This window comes from Arachis stenosperma, chromosome 9 (genome assembly GCF_014773155.1).
Source record: "Arachis stenosperma cultivar V10309 chromosome 9, arast.V10309.gnm1.PFL2, whole genome shotgun sequence".
Classification (NCBI taxonomy): domain Eukaryota; kingdom Viridiplantae; phylum Streptophyta; class Magnoliopsida; order Fabales; family Fabaceae; genus Arachis; species Arachis stenosperma.
In genome coordinates this window covers 66,457,729-66,473,253 of record NC_080385.1, presented here as the reverse complement: position 1 = coordinate 66,473,253, position 15,525 = coordinate 66,457,729, and the positions used below count along the sequence as shown (strand labels likewise).

Genomic DNA, 15,525 nt, shown 5'->3' with positions numbered 1-15,525 from the left:
CGTGATGACAAACGCAAAAGAATCAAGGGATTCTATTCCAACATGATCGAGAACCGACAGATGATTAGCCGTGCTGTGACAGAGCATTTGGACCATTTTCACTGAGAGGATGGGATGTAGCCATTGACAACGGTGATGCCCTACATACAGCTTGCCATAGAAAGGAGTGACAAAGATTGGATAAAAGCAGTAGGAAAGCAGAGATTCAGAAGGAACACAGCACCTCCATACACCTATCTGAAATTCCCACCATTAAATTACATGAGTAACTTTATCTTTATTTTTTGTTTATTATTATTATGCGAAAATCCAATAATCTCTTAATATAGTTAAATCTGCCGGACTGGGATTTACAAGATGACCATAGCTTGCTTCATACCAACAATCTCTGTGGGATCGACCCTTACTCACGTAAGGTATTACTTGGACGACCCAGTACACTTGCTGGTTAGTTGTCCCTCAATTTCAGCCAGAAAATACCTAAAATCACAGAAAAACACACAAACCCATAATAAAGTCCAGAAATGTAAATTTTGCATAAAAACTAGTAAAAACATCCCTAAAAGTAGCTAGATCCTACTAAAAACTACCTAAAAACAATGCCAAAAAGCGTATAAATTATCCGCTCATCAGATATGACCACTATCCTCACGCAAATGCAAAAGGATCAAAAGAAATTCTACTCCATCCAAGCCGTCCAAGCCCCACCTCCAGTTGCTCAACTTAAAGGCCCTCCTAGGATTTGTGGTTTGTGCTCTAGCACCACATATTACACCGATCAATGCCATCAAATTCAAGAGGAACATGCCCTTGTAGTGGCCAATGTGATTACAATAATCGTCCACCTTATCCTTCTCAAGGCCAAAACCACTACCAAGCCAACCACTACCAACCACAACAACAACAGCTACTAAGCCAACCAAATCACCACAACCAAAACCAAAACAACTACACCAAGTACCAAGCACCGCACCATAGACAACAATCTAACCAAACCTCTCCACCTCTCACCAATCAAGTTGACGAGCTTAGAGCCACTGTGGATAAACGGGATGAGGGCTATAAGGCTCAATTCGAAGCCATGAGTTCTCAATTGGCCAATCTTAATGACATGATTTCAAAGATGTCCATGTCCTCCTCCAACAATACCAACCAACCCTCAAGTTCTTCTAACCTTCCATCCCAACCCCAACCAAACCCAATGGGCGGTCTCAACACCATCACTCTACAGTCGGGAACTACATTGGAAGAGATACCTCCAAGGGTCTTGGAGGACATTCATGAGGAAGAAGTGAATGTTGAAGCTCCACATGAAAAGGGGGAGGTAGACAAGAGGCATAGGGAAGAAGGAGTAAACCTCAAGGAACCCAAGAGGAAAGCTCTAGTGGATGAGTCCATCCCTATTCCATTCTCTTCCATGGTGAAGGAAGCAAAGAAGACACTGGAATTTGATTTGAACATGCTTCAAGTGTTCAAGAAGGTTGAGGTAATCATACCACTTCTTGATGCTATTCAACAAATTCCAAAGTATGCAAAATTCTTGAAAGACTTATGCACACACAAAGATAGGATAGGAGAATTGGAGACATTATCCTTGGGTAGTTCAATTTCTTCCTTGATGGAACCTATTCCAAAGAAATGTGGTGACCCTGGGCCTTGTTTGTTGTCTTGCTGTATTGGTGGACACACTTTTCATGATTGTATGTGTGATCTTAGAGCTTGTGTAAGCATCATGCCGCTTTCTACATTTGTGCGGTTGAATTTAGCTCCATTAAAGAAGTCGACAGCGTGGTTTGCCTTGGCCAATAAAAGTGTGATCACGGTAACAGAAATAGCCAAAGATGTACTTGTGGCGATCAAGGATTTGATCTTTCCGGTTGACTTTTACATCCTTGAAATGCCTCCAACAGAAAATAGAAGCTCATCCTTCGTTCTACTTAGTAGACCGTTCCTTAAGACCTCTAAATTCAAGTTAGATGCCTTCACCGGCACATATTCCTTTGAGGTTAGAGACAAGACTATCAAGTTTAATTTGGAAGAAGCCACGAAGCATCCTCCCGAAGAGCATTCCATTCTCCGATGTGACGTAATTGATGAAGTGTTAGAGGAAGTACAAGAAGAAGACCATAGAAGTTGTGCTACCATGTTATTGAAGAGATAGATGACCAAGAGGGTGAACACGAGAAAGTTGTTGAGAATAAACTCCGTGAGCTTGACGAAAAGGAACCTCAGCTTGAGGCAAGGAGTGAATTGAAGCCTCTCCCATCACATTTGAGGTATGCTTTCTTAGAGGACAACCAAAAGTTTCCGATCATTATCGCTAGTGGGCTTTCTAGTGAAGAAGAAGTAAAGCTCCTAGACGTTCTCAGAAAATACAAGAAGGCGATTGGTTAGAGCCTAGCTGATATTATGGGAATTGAACCTTGCAAGTGCATACATCGTATATTTCTCCAAGAGGGAGCTAGGCCGGTTAGCTAACCACAAAGGAGGCTCAATCCAACCATACTCGATGTGGTAAAGAAAGAGATCACTAGGCTAAATCCCATTACTATTTTCTTGATGGATTCACTGGTTACTTCCAGATTCACATTGCTCCTAAAGATCAGGAAAAGACCACATTCACTTGTCCTTTTGGCACCTTTGCCTACAAAAGGATGCCATTCGGACTATGCAATGCACCTGCTACGTTTTAGCAGCGTATGACGAGTGTCTTTTTCGATCTAATGGAGAATTGTCTGGAAGTCTTTATGGATGACTTCAGTGTTTATGGAACTTCATTTGATTATTGCTTAGAGAACTTGGCTAAGGTCTTAGCTAGATGTGTTGACACCAACCTTGTCTTAAATTTTGAAAAATGTCATTTTATGGTAAGACAAGGTATAGTGTTAGGACATGTAGTATCTCATAAAGGAATTTCTGTAGACCTAGCCAAGGTCGATGTTATCACCACTTTATCTCATCCCTCATTTGTAAGGGAGGTCCACTCATTTTTAGGACATGCAGGATTCTATAGGCACTTTATCAAGGACTTCAGCAAGATTGCTTTGCCATTGTCGCACCTACTCCAAAAGATGTGGACTTTGAGTTTGATAGTGAATGTGTGAAAGCTTTTGAAGAGCTAAGGAGAGATCTTACCACGGCACTGATTGTGCGAGGCCCCAACTGGACGTTGCCATTTGAGATAATGTGCGATGTGTCAAACCAAGCTATAGTTGCCGCGCTTTCACAGCGTGATGGTAAACTCCCTTATGTCATTACATACTCCTCTAAAACACTTGATGCAGCACAATCCAACTATACCACTACTGAAAAGGAACTCCTAGCTATTGTTCATGCTTTAGATAAATTCAAATCTTATTTGCTTGGATCAAAGATAGTGGTATACACGGATCATGCAGCTTTGAAATACTTATTGTCAAAGAATGAGTCAAAACCTAGACTCATACGTTGGATCTTGCTTTTGCAAGAATTTGACATTGAGATTAGGGACCGGAGTGAATCTCAAAACTTGGTTACAAAATATTTAAGCCGCCTTGAGAATTTAAAATCTGATCCATTTCTGATCAATGACTCATTCCCATTAGATAGCTTGCATGCTGTGTCGGATAGCTTTCCTTGGTTTGCCCCAATGGTGAACTACATGGTTGCGAAACTCTTCCCTCCCAACTTTTCTAAACATCAAAGGGATAAGTTGAGGAGTGATTCCAAATACTACATTTGGGATAACCCTCACTTGTGGAAGCGGGGAGTGGACCAAGTAATTCGAAGATGTGTCCCGGAGTCTGAAATTTAACCCATTCTTGAAGCTTGCCTTTCGTCCGAATGTGGTGGCCACTTTGGCCTACAAAGGACCACAAAAAAAGTGTTGGATTGTGGATTCTGGTGGCCAACCTTGTTCAAGGATGCTAACTGGTTATGTGTGTCTTGCCATCAGTGTCAGAAGTCGGGAAACACATCCCAAAAGGATGAAATGCCTCAACAACCTATGTTGTTTTGTGAGATATTTGATGTATGGGGCATTGACTTTATGGGATTATTTCCCAACTCAAGTGGGTATCTATATATTTTGTTAGCGGTGGACTACATGTCAAAGTGGGTAGAAGCAATACCTACCCGCCTTGACGACGCCAATACCATCATTTCTTTTATTAGGAATAACATTGTATGCCGTTATGGGTCGCCACGAGCAATCGTGAGTGACCAAGGATCCCACTTTTGTAACAGGAAAGTAGAGGCACTACTCAAGCGCTATGGGGTAGTACATAAGGTTGCCACTGCTTATCATCCGCAAACCAACGGTAAGCGGAAGTGTCCAATCAAGAGATTAAGAGAATTTTGGAGAAAGTAGTCAATCCGCAAAGGAAGGATTGGAGCATCCGGTTAGGAGATGCACTATGGGCGTATAGAACAGCCTATAAGACTCCGTTAGGGATGAGTCCTTTTCGGATCGTCTATGGTAAGGCATGCCACCTTCCGGTGGAAATTGAGCACAGAGCCTATTGGGCAGTAAAGCAGTGCAACATGGATTTGACCCAAGCAAGAGTAGGAAAAAAATTACAGCTAGAGGAGCTCGAGTATTTGAGGAACGAAGCGTATGAGAATGCTCGGATTTACAAGGAAAAGACAAAGGCATTCCATGACCATCACATCCGGAAGAAGGACTTCCAAGAAGGTGATGAGGTTCTCCTCTACAATTCGAGGCTTCGTTTCATGCCTGGCAAGCTCTGCTCTAGATGGGAAGGACCTTTCAAGGTGAAGGAGATAAAGCCCTATGGAGTAGTCGAGTTGTTTGATCCTAAAAGTGAAGCAACTTTCAAGGTGAATGGACATAGAGTGAAGAAGTACCATGGCTACAAGCTCCCAAAAGAGCTAGAGGTGTTCCTATTGGAGGATGCATCTAGAGAAAGAGAAACTTGAGCGACTGACCATCCAACTTAAGGACGTTAAAGAAAAGTGCTTGGTGGGAGACACCCCACGATGGTAAGATCTTTCTTATGTATACCATCTTGCTTTTAGTTTAGATTCTTGTGAATTTTGTGATTTCTTGATGCTGTTGATTGCTTAGGAATTCTAGTTGTTGATCTTGTTAGATAACTAGGATGTTTAGATAGATTTCATTATTTTGGTATGGAAGAATTATTGAAGTGGAGAGAATGCTATATTTTGAATTGTGCATGAATTTATGAGGTATTCTCTTGGCTACTAGCTTGAACACCTGCCAAAAATGTGTTAGACTAGCTTCTTCTATGTGCTTAGAAAAAACAAGGAAAAAAGGGGCATCCGCGCGCGCCGGTGGTGCATTCTTACTCCCGGGCCAAAAATCCGAGAGTTATGCCCACCTTGTGTCCACTTTATGTGCACTTCATGCCAGCCCCCAGGCGCCAGCGTACATGCCGCCAGCACACCCCACTTGCAACTTGGCCATCGACGCACAAGCAGACTGTGTGCGCGCGCGCCGATGGTACACTGTGCACATTTCCAGTACAAAAAACCGAGAGTTGTGCCATGCTTGTGCTATTTTTGTGCCTAGCTTGTGCCCGTACCAACGCGTTCAGGCACTGCGCGCATCCGCGCCGGTAGCCAACCCCATCAAGCACGCGTCAGCGCAATGTGCGCTTCCGCGCGCCTATGCTGCATGCCAACTCTGGTATAAAAAACCAAGACTTATGCCAACTTTGTGCCAGTTCTGTGCCAAGGGCACAGCTATACTCGCGCGGGCACGCCAATGACGCACTTGCGTCCCTCGCTCAACCCTCACCGATGCGCCAGCACACCTTGCGCGCGCGCGTCAATCGCGCGAACCAGTTTTAAAGATGCGTGCCCTGCTTCTCTCACCCTCTTTCTTGTTTCTTTCTTCTTCTTCTTCCATCCCTTCTCTTCTCTTCTCATCTCTTCTATTCCATACTCCACCACCACTGTCTCCAATTACTAACCGGCAGCCACCACCTCTTCCGGTGGCACTCCATTTCTTCCCTCCATATCTCATCTATTTCAAAAAGAAAATTCACCTTGTTCTTTTACACTTCTCAAGGTTCTACTCCCTCCATATCTCATCTATTACTTTCTTTGCATCACTTCTTTTTCTAGTTAGATTTTTCTTGTTATTTACTTATTTTCTCTTTAGTTACTTGATTATACCACTTGCTTTTTGCTTGTTTACTTTTCTTCTTTTTGTTTTCTCATGGATGTTGAACTTGAACTTTGATTACTTTGATGGATCTTCTTGATTGCCCTTCACTATTTTTGTGAGTGGATGATGTTGTATGATGATTGATACTTCATTTTTGGCTTCTAATTGGTTGAGTATTTCATAATTGCTCATTGCTTGTTAAATGCACACCAATTGTTCGAGGAAATGCACATATGCCATCTTGGTTTATTCTAGTCATATATCTTCAATTTGGTGCTTCCTCCTCATTCACTTGCTCTCTTCTAAGTGCATTGAACACATTTTGCTTATTACTTTCCAATTAGATACTCATTAAATGTGACTTGCTCTTTGTTTTGGATGCTTGAGATCCTTCCTCTCATGCCATATTGCATGCTTTCCTTCCTTTTGCATCCCATGCCAAGTGTTGTGACCCATGCTTCTATGACTACTTTGTTGCACTATTTCTTTTTTCTTTTGGGTACGCCTCTCACTTGCATGTTTGTTGAGTTGATCCTTTGGGTTTAACATTTTCCGTCTTTCCCCTCCTTTTTTAGGATGACTGATGAGCGGATAATTTATACGCTTTTTGGCAGTGTTTTTTTTGGTAGTTTTTAGTAGGATCTAGCTACTTTTAGGGATATTTTCTTTATTTTTTATGCTAAATTTACATTTCTGGACTTTACTATGAGTTTGTGTGTTTTTCTATGATTTCAGGTATTTTCTGGATGGAATTGAGGGACCTGAGTAAAACTCTGATAGAAGGCTGACAAAGGACTGCTGATGCTTTTGGATTCTGACCTCCCTGCACTCGGAATGGATTTTCTGGAGCTATAGAACTCCAAATGGCGCGCTCTCAACGGCGTTAAAATATAGACATCCAGAGCTTTCCAGAAATATATAATGGTCCATATTTTATATGTGATTAGATGATGTAAACTGGCGCTCAACGCCAGTTCCATGCTGTATTCTAGAGTCAAACGCCAGAAACACGTCACGAACCAGAGTTGAATGCCAAAAATATGTTACGACTTGACGTTCAACTCCAAATGAAGCCTCTGCACGTGTAAAGCTCAAGGTCAGCCCAAGCACATACCAAGTGGGCCCCGGAAGTGGATTTCTGCATCAATTACTTACTTCTGTAAACCCTAGTAGCTAGTCTAGTATAAATAGGACATTTTACTATTGTATTAGACATCTTTGGTCTCGGTTTTATTCCATTATTCATCTGAGGAGACTATTGATCACGTTTTAGGGGCTGGCCATTTGGCCATGCCTGAACCATCACTTATGTATTTTCAACGGTGGAGTTTCTACACACCATAGATTAAGGGTGTGGAGCTCTGCCGTACCTCGAGTTTTAATGCAATTACTACTTTTTTCTATTCCATTCAGTTTATTCCTATTCTAAGATATTCGTTGCACTTCACCATGATGAATGTGATGATCCGTGACACTCATCATCATTCTCACCTATGAACGCGTGACTGACAACCACTTCCATTCTACCTTAGACCGGGCGCATATCTCTTGGATTCCTTAATCAGAATCTTCGTAGTATAAGCTAGAATTGATGGCGGCATTCATGAGAATTCGGAAAGACTAAACCTTGTCTGTGGTATTCCGAGTAGGATTCAGGGATTGAATGACTGTGACGAGCTTCAAACTCGCGATTGTTGGGCGTGATGACAAACGCAAAAGAATCAAAGGATTCTATTCCGGCATGATCGAGAACCGACAGATGATTAGCCGTGCTGTGACAGAGCATTTGGACCTTTTTCATTGAGAGGATGGGATGTAGCCATTGACAACGGTGATGCCCTACATACAGCTTGCCATGGAAAGGAGTAAGAAGGATTGGATGAATGTAGTAGGAAAGCAGAGACTCAGAAGGAGCACAACATCTTCATACGCCTATCTGAAATTCCCATCAATGATTTACATAAGTATTTCTATCTTTATTTTCTATTTATTTATTATTATTATTCTAAAATTCCATAACCAATTATTATCCGCTTAACTGAGATTTATAAGATGACCATAGCTTGCTTCATACCAACAATCTCCGTGGAATCGACCCTTACTCACGTAAGCTTTATTACTTGGACGACCCAGTGCACTTACTGGTTAGTTGTGCGAGGTTGTGAAGAAAGTGCTGAGTTATAAATGCGCATAACAAGTTGAATGCCATTATTAGAGACCACAATTTTGTGCACCAAGATTTTGGCGTTGCCGGGGATTGTTCGAGTTTGGACAACTGACGATTCATCTTGTTGCTCAGATTAGGTAATTTTCTTTTTGTTTTATTTTTAAAAAAAAATTTCAAAAAAATTTATCCCTATTTTCAAAAAAAAAAATATTTTAATTAAAAATAAATTATTCTGTGGCTTCAGAATTTTTAAGAATGGATTCTGGTGTTTCATGAAGCATGCTGAATCCTAGCTGGCTGTAAAGCCATATCCAAATCCTTTTGGAATGAGACTTCAACTAATCACCTCAATGCATGTAATGCCATCCTAAAGCTAGCTAGCTCTTAAGCCATGTCCAACCTTGGATTGGAGCTTTAGGCTAACATTGAAAGATTCCTGGAATTCTTCTTAAAAATTTTGAATTTCTTATTTTCTTTTTCCTATATGTTTTTCGAAAAATATAAAATAAAATCCAAAAAAAATAATAAAATAAAAAAATTTAAAAAATTTTGTGTTTCTCGTTTGAATCTTGAGTCAATTTTTAAGTTTGGTGTCAATTGCATATTCATCTTGTTCTTGTATTTTTCGAAAATTCATGCATTCATAGTGTTCTTCATGATCTTCAAGTTGTTCTTGGTAAGTCTTCTTGTTTGATCTTTAAATTTTCTTGTTTTGTATTGTATGATGTTTTTCATGTGTATTTTTGCATTCATAGTGTCTAAACATGAAATATTTCTAAGTTTGGTGTCTTGCATGTTTTCTTTGCATCAAAAAATTTTTTCAAAAATATGTTCTTGATGTTCATCATGATCTTCAAAGTGTTCTTGGTGTTCATCATGACATTCATAGAGTTCTTGTATGCATCATTGGTTTTGATCCAAAATTTTCATGTTTTGGGTCATATTTGTGTTTTTCTCTCTCATCATTAAAAATTCAAAAATAAAAAAATATCCTTTCCTTATTTTACTCCTAAATTTCGAAAATTTGAGTTGACTTAGTCAAAAAAATTTTAAAATTAGTTATTTCTTGTAAGTCAAGTCAAATTTTCAATTTTTAAAAACCTTATCTTTTCAAAACTTTTTCAAAAAAATCAAATATTTTTCATTTTTCTTACTATTTTTCGAAAATTTTAATTTAATTTTTCAAAATCTTTTTTCTTATTTTATTTCAAATTTTTGAAACTTAACTAACAAGTAATGTGATTGATTCAAAAATTTGAAGTTTATTACTTCATTGTTAAGAAAGATTTAATCTTTAAATTCTAGAATCATATCTTTTAGTTTCTTGTTAGTCAAGTAATTAATTCTAATTTTAAAAATTAAACCTTTTCCAATCATATCCTTTTATCATATCTTTTTCAAAAATTTTATCTTTTTCAAAAATTTGATTTCAAAATATCTTCTTATCTTTTCAAATTTGATTTTCAAATCTTATTCAACTAACTAATTGACTTTTTGTTTATTTCTTATCTTTTTCAAAACCACCTAACTACTTTTCCCTCTCTAATTTTTGAAAATTTCTCCTTCCTTTTCAAAATTCTTTTAATTAATTAATTATTTTAAATTTTAATTTTAATTTTATTTCACCTTTAATTTTCAAAAATTATTAACTCCTTTTCAAAAATTATTTTCGAAAGCTTCTCTCTCTCATCTTATTCTATTTATTTATTCATTTACTAACACTTCTCTTCATCTCAAATCTCTTCTCCTATCCTCACCCTTGTGTTTGGATTATTCATTCTTCTTCACTCGTATTCCCTTTCTTCTTCTACTAACATAAAAGAATCTCTATACTGTGACATAGAGGATTCCTCTTCCTTTTTTGTTCTCTTCTTTCTCATATAAGCAGGAACAAGGAAAAAGGCATTCTTGTTGAAGCTGATCCTGAACCTGAAAGGTCTCTAAAGAGGAAACTAAGAGAAGCTAAATTACAACAGTCTAGAGACAACCTTACTGAAATTTTCAAAAAAGAAAAGGATATGGCAGCCGAACCCAACAACAATAATGCAAGGAGGATGCTTGGTGATTATACTACACCTACTTCCAAGTTTGATGGAAGAAGCATCTCAATTCCTGCCATTGGAGCAAACAATTTTGAGCTGAAACCTCAACTAGTTGCTCTAATGCAACAAAACTGCAAGTTTCATGGACTTCCATCAGAAGATCCCTACCTGTTTTTAACTGAGTTCTTGCAGATCTGTGAGACTGTTAAGACTAATGGAGTAGATCCTGAAGTCTACAGGCTCATGCTTTTCCCTTTTGCTGTAAGAGACAGAGCTAGAACATGGTTGGACTCATAACCTAAGGATAGCCTGGACTCTTGGGATAAGCTGGTCATGGCCTTCTTGGTTAAATTCTTTCCTCCTCGAAAGCTGAGCAAGCTTAGAGTGGATGTTCAGACCTTCAAGCAAAAAGATGGTGAATCCCTCTATGAAGCTTGAGAAAGATACAAGCAGATGACCAAAAAGTGTCCTTCTGACATGTTTTCAGAATGGACCATGATAGATATATTCTATTATGGTCTGTCTGAGTTCTCTAAGATGTCACTGGACCATTCTGCAGGTGGATCCATTCACCTAAAGAAAACGCCTGCAGAAGCTCAGGAACTTACTGAAATGGTTGCAAATAACCAATTCATGTACACTTCTGAGAGGAATTCCGTGAATAATGGACACCTTAGAGGAAGGGAGTTCTTGAAATTGATGCTCTTAATGCCATATTGGCTCAGAACAAAATGTTGACTCAGCAAGTCAACATGATTTCTCAAAGTCTGAATGGATGGCAACATGCATCCAACAGTACTAAAGAGGCATGTTCTGAAGAAGAATCTTATGATCCTGAAAACCCTACAATGGCAGAGGTAAATTACATGGGTGAACCTTATGGAAAAACCTATAATTATTCAAGGAGAAATCATCCAAATTTCTCATGGAAGGATCAACAAAAGCCTTAACAAGGCTTTAATAATGGTGGAAGAAACAGGTTTAGCAATGGCAAGCCGTTTCCATCATCTTCTCAGCAACAGACAGAGAATTCTGAGCAGAGCACCTCTAACTTAACAAATATAGTCTCTGATCTGTCTAAGGCCACTTTAACCTTCATGAGTGAAACAATGTCCTCCAATAGAAATTTGGAGGCACAAGTGGGCCAGCTGAGTAAGAAAGTCACTGAAACTCCTCCTAGTACTCTCCCAAGCAATACAGAAGAGAATCCAAAGAGAGAGTGCAAGGTCATTGATATGGTCAATATGGCCGAATGCAAGGAGGAAGGAGAGGACGTGAATCCCAATGAGGAAGACCTCATGGGACGCCTCCCAACCAAGAAGGAGTTCCCTATTGAGGACCCAGAGGAATCTGAGGCTCATATAGAGACCATAGAGATTCCATTAAACCTCCTTCTGCCATTCATGAGCTCTGAAAACTATTCTTCCTCTGAAGAGGATGAAGATGTAACTAGAGAGCAAGTTGCTCAATATTTAGGAGCTATCATAAAGCTGAATACCAGGTTGTTTGGTAATGAGACTTGGGAAGGTGAACCTCCCTTGCTCATTGGTGAACTAGATACATGGGTTCAGCAAACTTTACCTCAAAAGAAACAAGATCCTGGTAAATTTTTAATACCTTGTACCATAGGCACCATGACCTTTGAAAAGGCTCTGTGTGACCTAGGGTCAGGCATAAATCTTATGCCACTCTCTGTAATGGAGAAGCTGGGGATCATTGAGGTACAGCCTGCCATATTTTTATTGCAATTGGCAGATAAGTCAGTAAGACAAGCTTATGGATTGATAGAGGATGTGTTGGTAAAGGTTGAAGGCCTTTACATCCCTGCTGATTTCATAATCTTAGACACTAGGAAGGAGGAGGATGAATGCATCATCCTTGGAAGACCCTTCCTAGCCACAGCAGGAGCTGTGATAGATGTTAACAGAGGAGAATTAGTCCTTCAATTGAATGGGGACAACCTTGTGTTTAAGACCCAAGGGTGTTCTTCTGTAAACATGGAGAGGAAGCATGAAAGGCTTCTCTCAGTACAGAGTCAAAAAAAGCCCCCACCATCAAACTTTAAGTTTGGTGTTGGGAGGCCACAGCCAAACACTAAGTTTGGTGTTGAATCCCCATATCCAAACTCTAAGTTTGGTGTTGGGAGTCTACAACATTGACCTGATCACCTGTGTGGCTCCATGAGAGCCCACTGTCAAGCTATTGACATTAAAAAAGCGCTTATTGGGAGGCAACACAATTTTTATTTATCTAATTTTGTTTTTCTTTTTATTGTTCTTTTATGTTTTATTAGGTTCATGATCATGTGGAGTCACGAAAAAAATACTAAAATTAAAAACAGAATAAAAAAGAGCAGAAGAAAAATTACACCCTGGAGGAAGGACTTAATAGCGTTTAAACGCCAGTAAGAAGCATCTGGCTGGCGTTCAACGCCAGAACAGAGCATGGATCTGGCGTTGAACGCCAAAAACAAGCAACATCCTGGCGTTCTAACGCCAGGAATACACCCTGAGGAGAGTTGGCACTAAACACCAGAAACAAGCATGAAACTGGCGTTCAACGCCAGAAACATGCTACAGATGGGCGCTGAACGCCCAAAACAAGCATCAATTCGGCGTTCAAATGCTAGAATTGCATGCAAGGCATTTCACACGCCTAATTGGTGCAGGGTTGTTAAATCCTTGACACCACAGGATCTGTGGACCCTATAGGATCTTCTTAGGATCTGTGGACCCCACAGGATCCCCACCAACCCCAACTGACCTTCTCTCTTCTTCACCAATCACCTTAATCTCTCTTCCCCATCACCTCTTCACCACTCACATCCATCCATCCTTCCCACCCAACCCACCCTACATGGCCGAAGCACAAAAATCTCTCCCTCTCCTCCATATCTTCTTCTCCTTCTTCTATTCTTTCTTCTTTTGCTCAAGGGCGAGCAACATTCTAAGTTTGATGTGGCAAAAGCATAGCTTTTTTGCTTTTCCATAACCATTGATGGCACCTAAGGCCAGAGAAACCTCAAAAAAAAATTTTGGTGAAAAAAAATAAAAAGAAAGAAAAAGAAAAAGCAAGCAGAAAAAGCCATTAGCCCTTAAAACCAAAAGGCAAGGGTAAAAATGTCCAAGGCTTTGAGCATCAATGGATTGGAGGGCCAAAGGAACCACAATCCAGGCATAATCGGCTAAATCAAGCTGTCCCTAACCATGTGCTTGTGGCATGCAGGTCCAAGTGAAAAGCTTGAGACTGAGTGGTTAAAGTCGTGATCCAAAGCAAAAAGAGTGTGCTTAAGAACCCTGGACACCTCTAACTAGGGACTTTAGCAAAGCTGAGTCATAATCTGAAAAGGTTCACCCAATCATGTGTCTGTGGCATGTATGTATCCGGTGGTAATACTGGAAAACAAAGTGCTTAGGGCCACGGCCAAGACTCATAAATGTAGCTGTGTTCAAGAATCAACAAACTTAACTGGGAGAATCAATAACACTATCTGAAAATCTAAGTTCCTAGAGATGCCAATCATTCTAAACTTCAAAGGATAAAGTGAGATGCCAAAACTGTTCAGAAGCAAAAAGCTACAAGTCCCGCTCATCTAATTAGAATTAATATTCATTGATATTCTGAGCTTTATAGTATATTCTCTTCTTTTTATCCTAATTGATTTTCAGTTGCTTGGGGACAAGCAACAATTTAAGTTTGGTGTTGTGATGAGCGAATAATTTATACGCTTTTTGGCATTGTTTTTAGGTAGTTTTTAGTAGGATCTAGCTACTTTTAGGGATGTTTTCATTATTTTTTATGATAAATTCACATTTTTGGACTTTACTATGAGTTTGTATGTTTCTCTGTGATTTTAGGTATTTTCTGGCTGGAATTGAGGGACCTGAGCAAAGCTCTGATAGAAGGCTGACAAAAGACTGCTGATGCTGTTGGATTCTGACCTCCCTGCACTCGAAATAGATTTTCCGTAGCCACAGAACTTCAAATGGCGCGCTATCAACGGTGTTAGAAAGTAGACATCCAGAGCTTTCCAGCAATATATAATAGTCCATACTTTATTCGTGATTGGATGACGTAAACTGGCGCTCAACGCCAGTTCCATGCTGCATTCTGGAGTCAAACGTCAGAAACACGTCACGAACCAGAGTTGAACGCCAAAAACATGTTACAACTTGGCGTTCAACTCCAAAAGAAGCCTCTGCATGTGTAAAGCTCAAGGTCAGCCCAAGCACACACCAAGTGGGCCCCGAAAGTGGATTTCTGCATCAATTACTTACTTCTGTAAACCCTAGTAGCTAGTCTAGTATAAATAGGACATTTTACTATTGTATTAGACATCTTTGGTCTCGGTTTTATTCCATTATTCATCTGAGGAGACTATTGATCACGTTTTGGGGGCTGGCCATTTGGCCATGCCTGAACCATCACTTATGTATTTTCAACGGTAGAGTTTCTACACACCATAGATTAAGGGTGTGGAGCTCTGCCGTACCTCGAGTTTTAATGCAATTACTACTTTTTTCTATTCCATTCAGTTTATTCCTGTTCTAAGATATTCGTTGCACTTCACCATGATGAATGTGATGATCCGTGACACTCATCATCATTCTCACCTATGAACGCGTGACTGACAACCACTTCCGTTCTACCTTAGACCGGGCCATATCTCTTGGATTCCTTAATCAGAATCTTCGTGGCATAAGCTAGAATTGATGGCGGCATTCATGAGAATCTAGAAAGTCTAAACCTTATCTGTGGTATTCTGAGTATGATTCAGGGATTGAATGACAGTGACGAGCTTCAAACTCGCGATTGTTGGGAGTGATGACAAACGCAAAAGAATCAATGGATTCGATTCCAGCATGATCGAGAACCGACAGATGATTACCCGTGCTGTGACAGAGCATTTGGACCTTTTTCATTGAGAGGATGGGACGTAGCCATTGACAACGGTGATGCCCTACATACAGCTTGCCATGGAAAGGAGTAAGAAGGATTTGATGAATGTAGTAGGAAAGCAGAGATTCAGAAGGAGCACATCATCTTCATACGCCTATCTGAAATTCCCATCAATGATTTACATAAGTATTTCTATCTTTATTTTCTGTTTATTTATTATTATTATTTGAAAATTCCATAACCAATTATTATCCGCTTAACTGAGATTTATAAGATGACCATAGCTT

The 15,525-nt window shown here is 39.7% G+C and overlaps 2 protein-coding genes across 2 annotated transcripts; both read left to right on the top strand.

Moving 5' to 3' along the window:
- Positions 1–781: 781 nt before the first annotated feature.
- LOC130949578 (uncharacterized) lies at positions 782–2,161 on the top strand. The gene has a single exon (XM_057878256.1). It carries the CDS (start codon positions 782–784, stop codon positions 2,159–2,161), a length of 1,380 nt encoding a protein of 459 aa, XP_057734239.1.
- A 2,270-nt stretch (positions 2,162–4,431) lies between these two features.
- LOC130949576 (uncharacterized) lies at positions 4,432–4,917 on the top strand. The gene has a single exon (XM_057878255.1). It carries the CDS (start codon positions 4,432–4,434, stop codon positions 4,915–4,917), a length of 486 nt encoding a protein of 161 aa, XP_057734238.1.
- Positions 4,918–15,525: the final 10,608 nt, after the last annotated feature.

Bases quoted from the DNA above. Each gene is read 5' to 3' on its own strand.
- LOC130949578 (XM_057878256.1), top strand. From the start codon at position 782: ATGCCATCAAATTCAAGAGGAACATGCCCTTGTAGTGGCCAATGTGAT.
- LOC130949576 (XM_057878255.1), top strand. From the start codon at position 4,432: ATGAGTCCTTTTCGGATCGTCTATGGTAAGGCATGCCACCTTCCGGTG.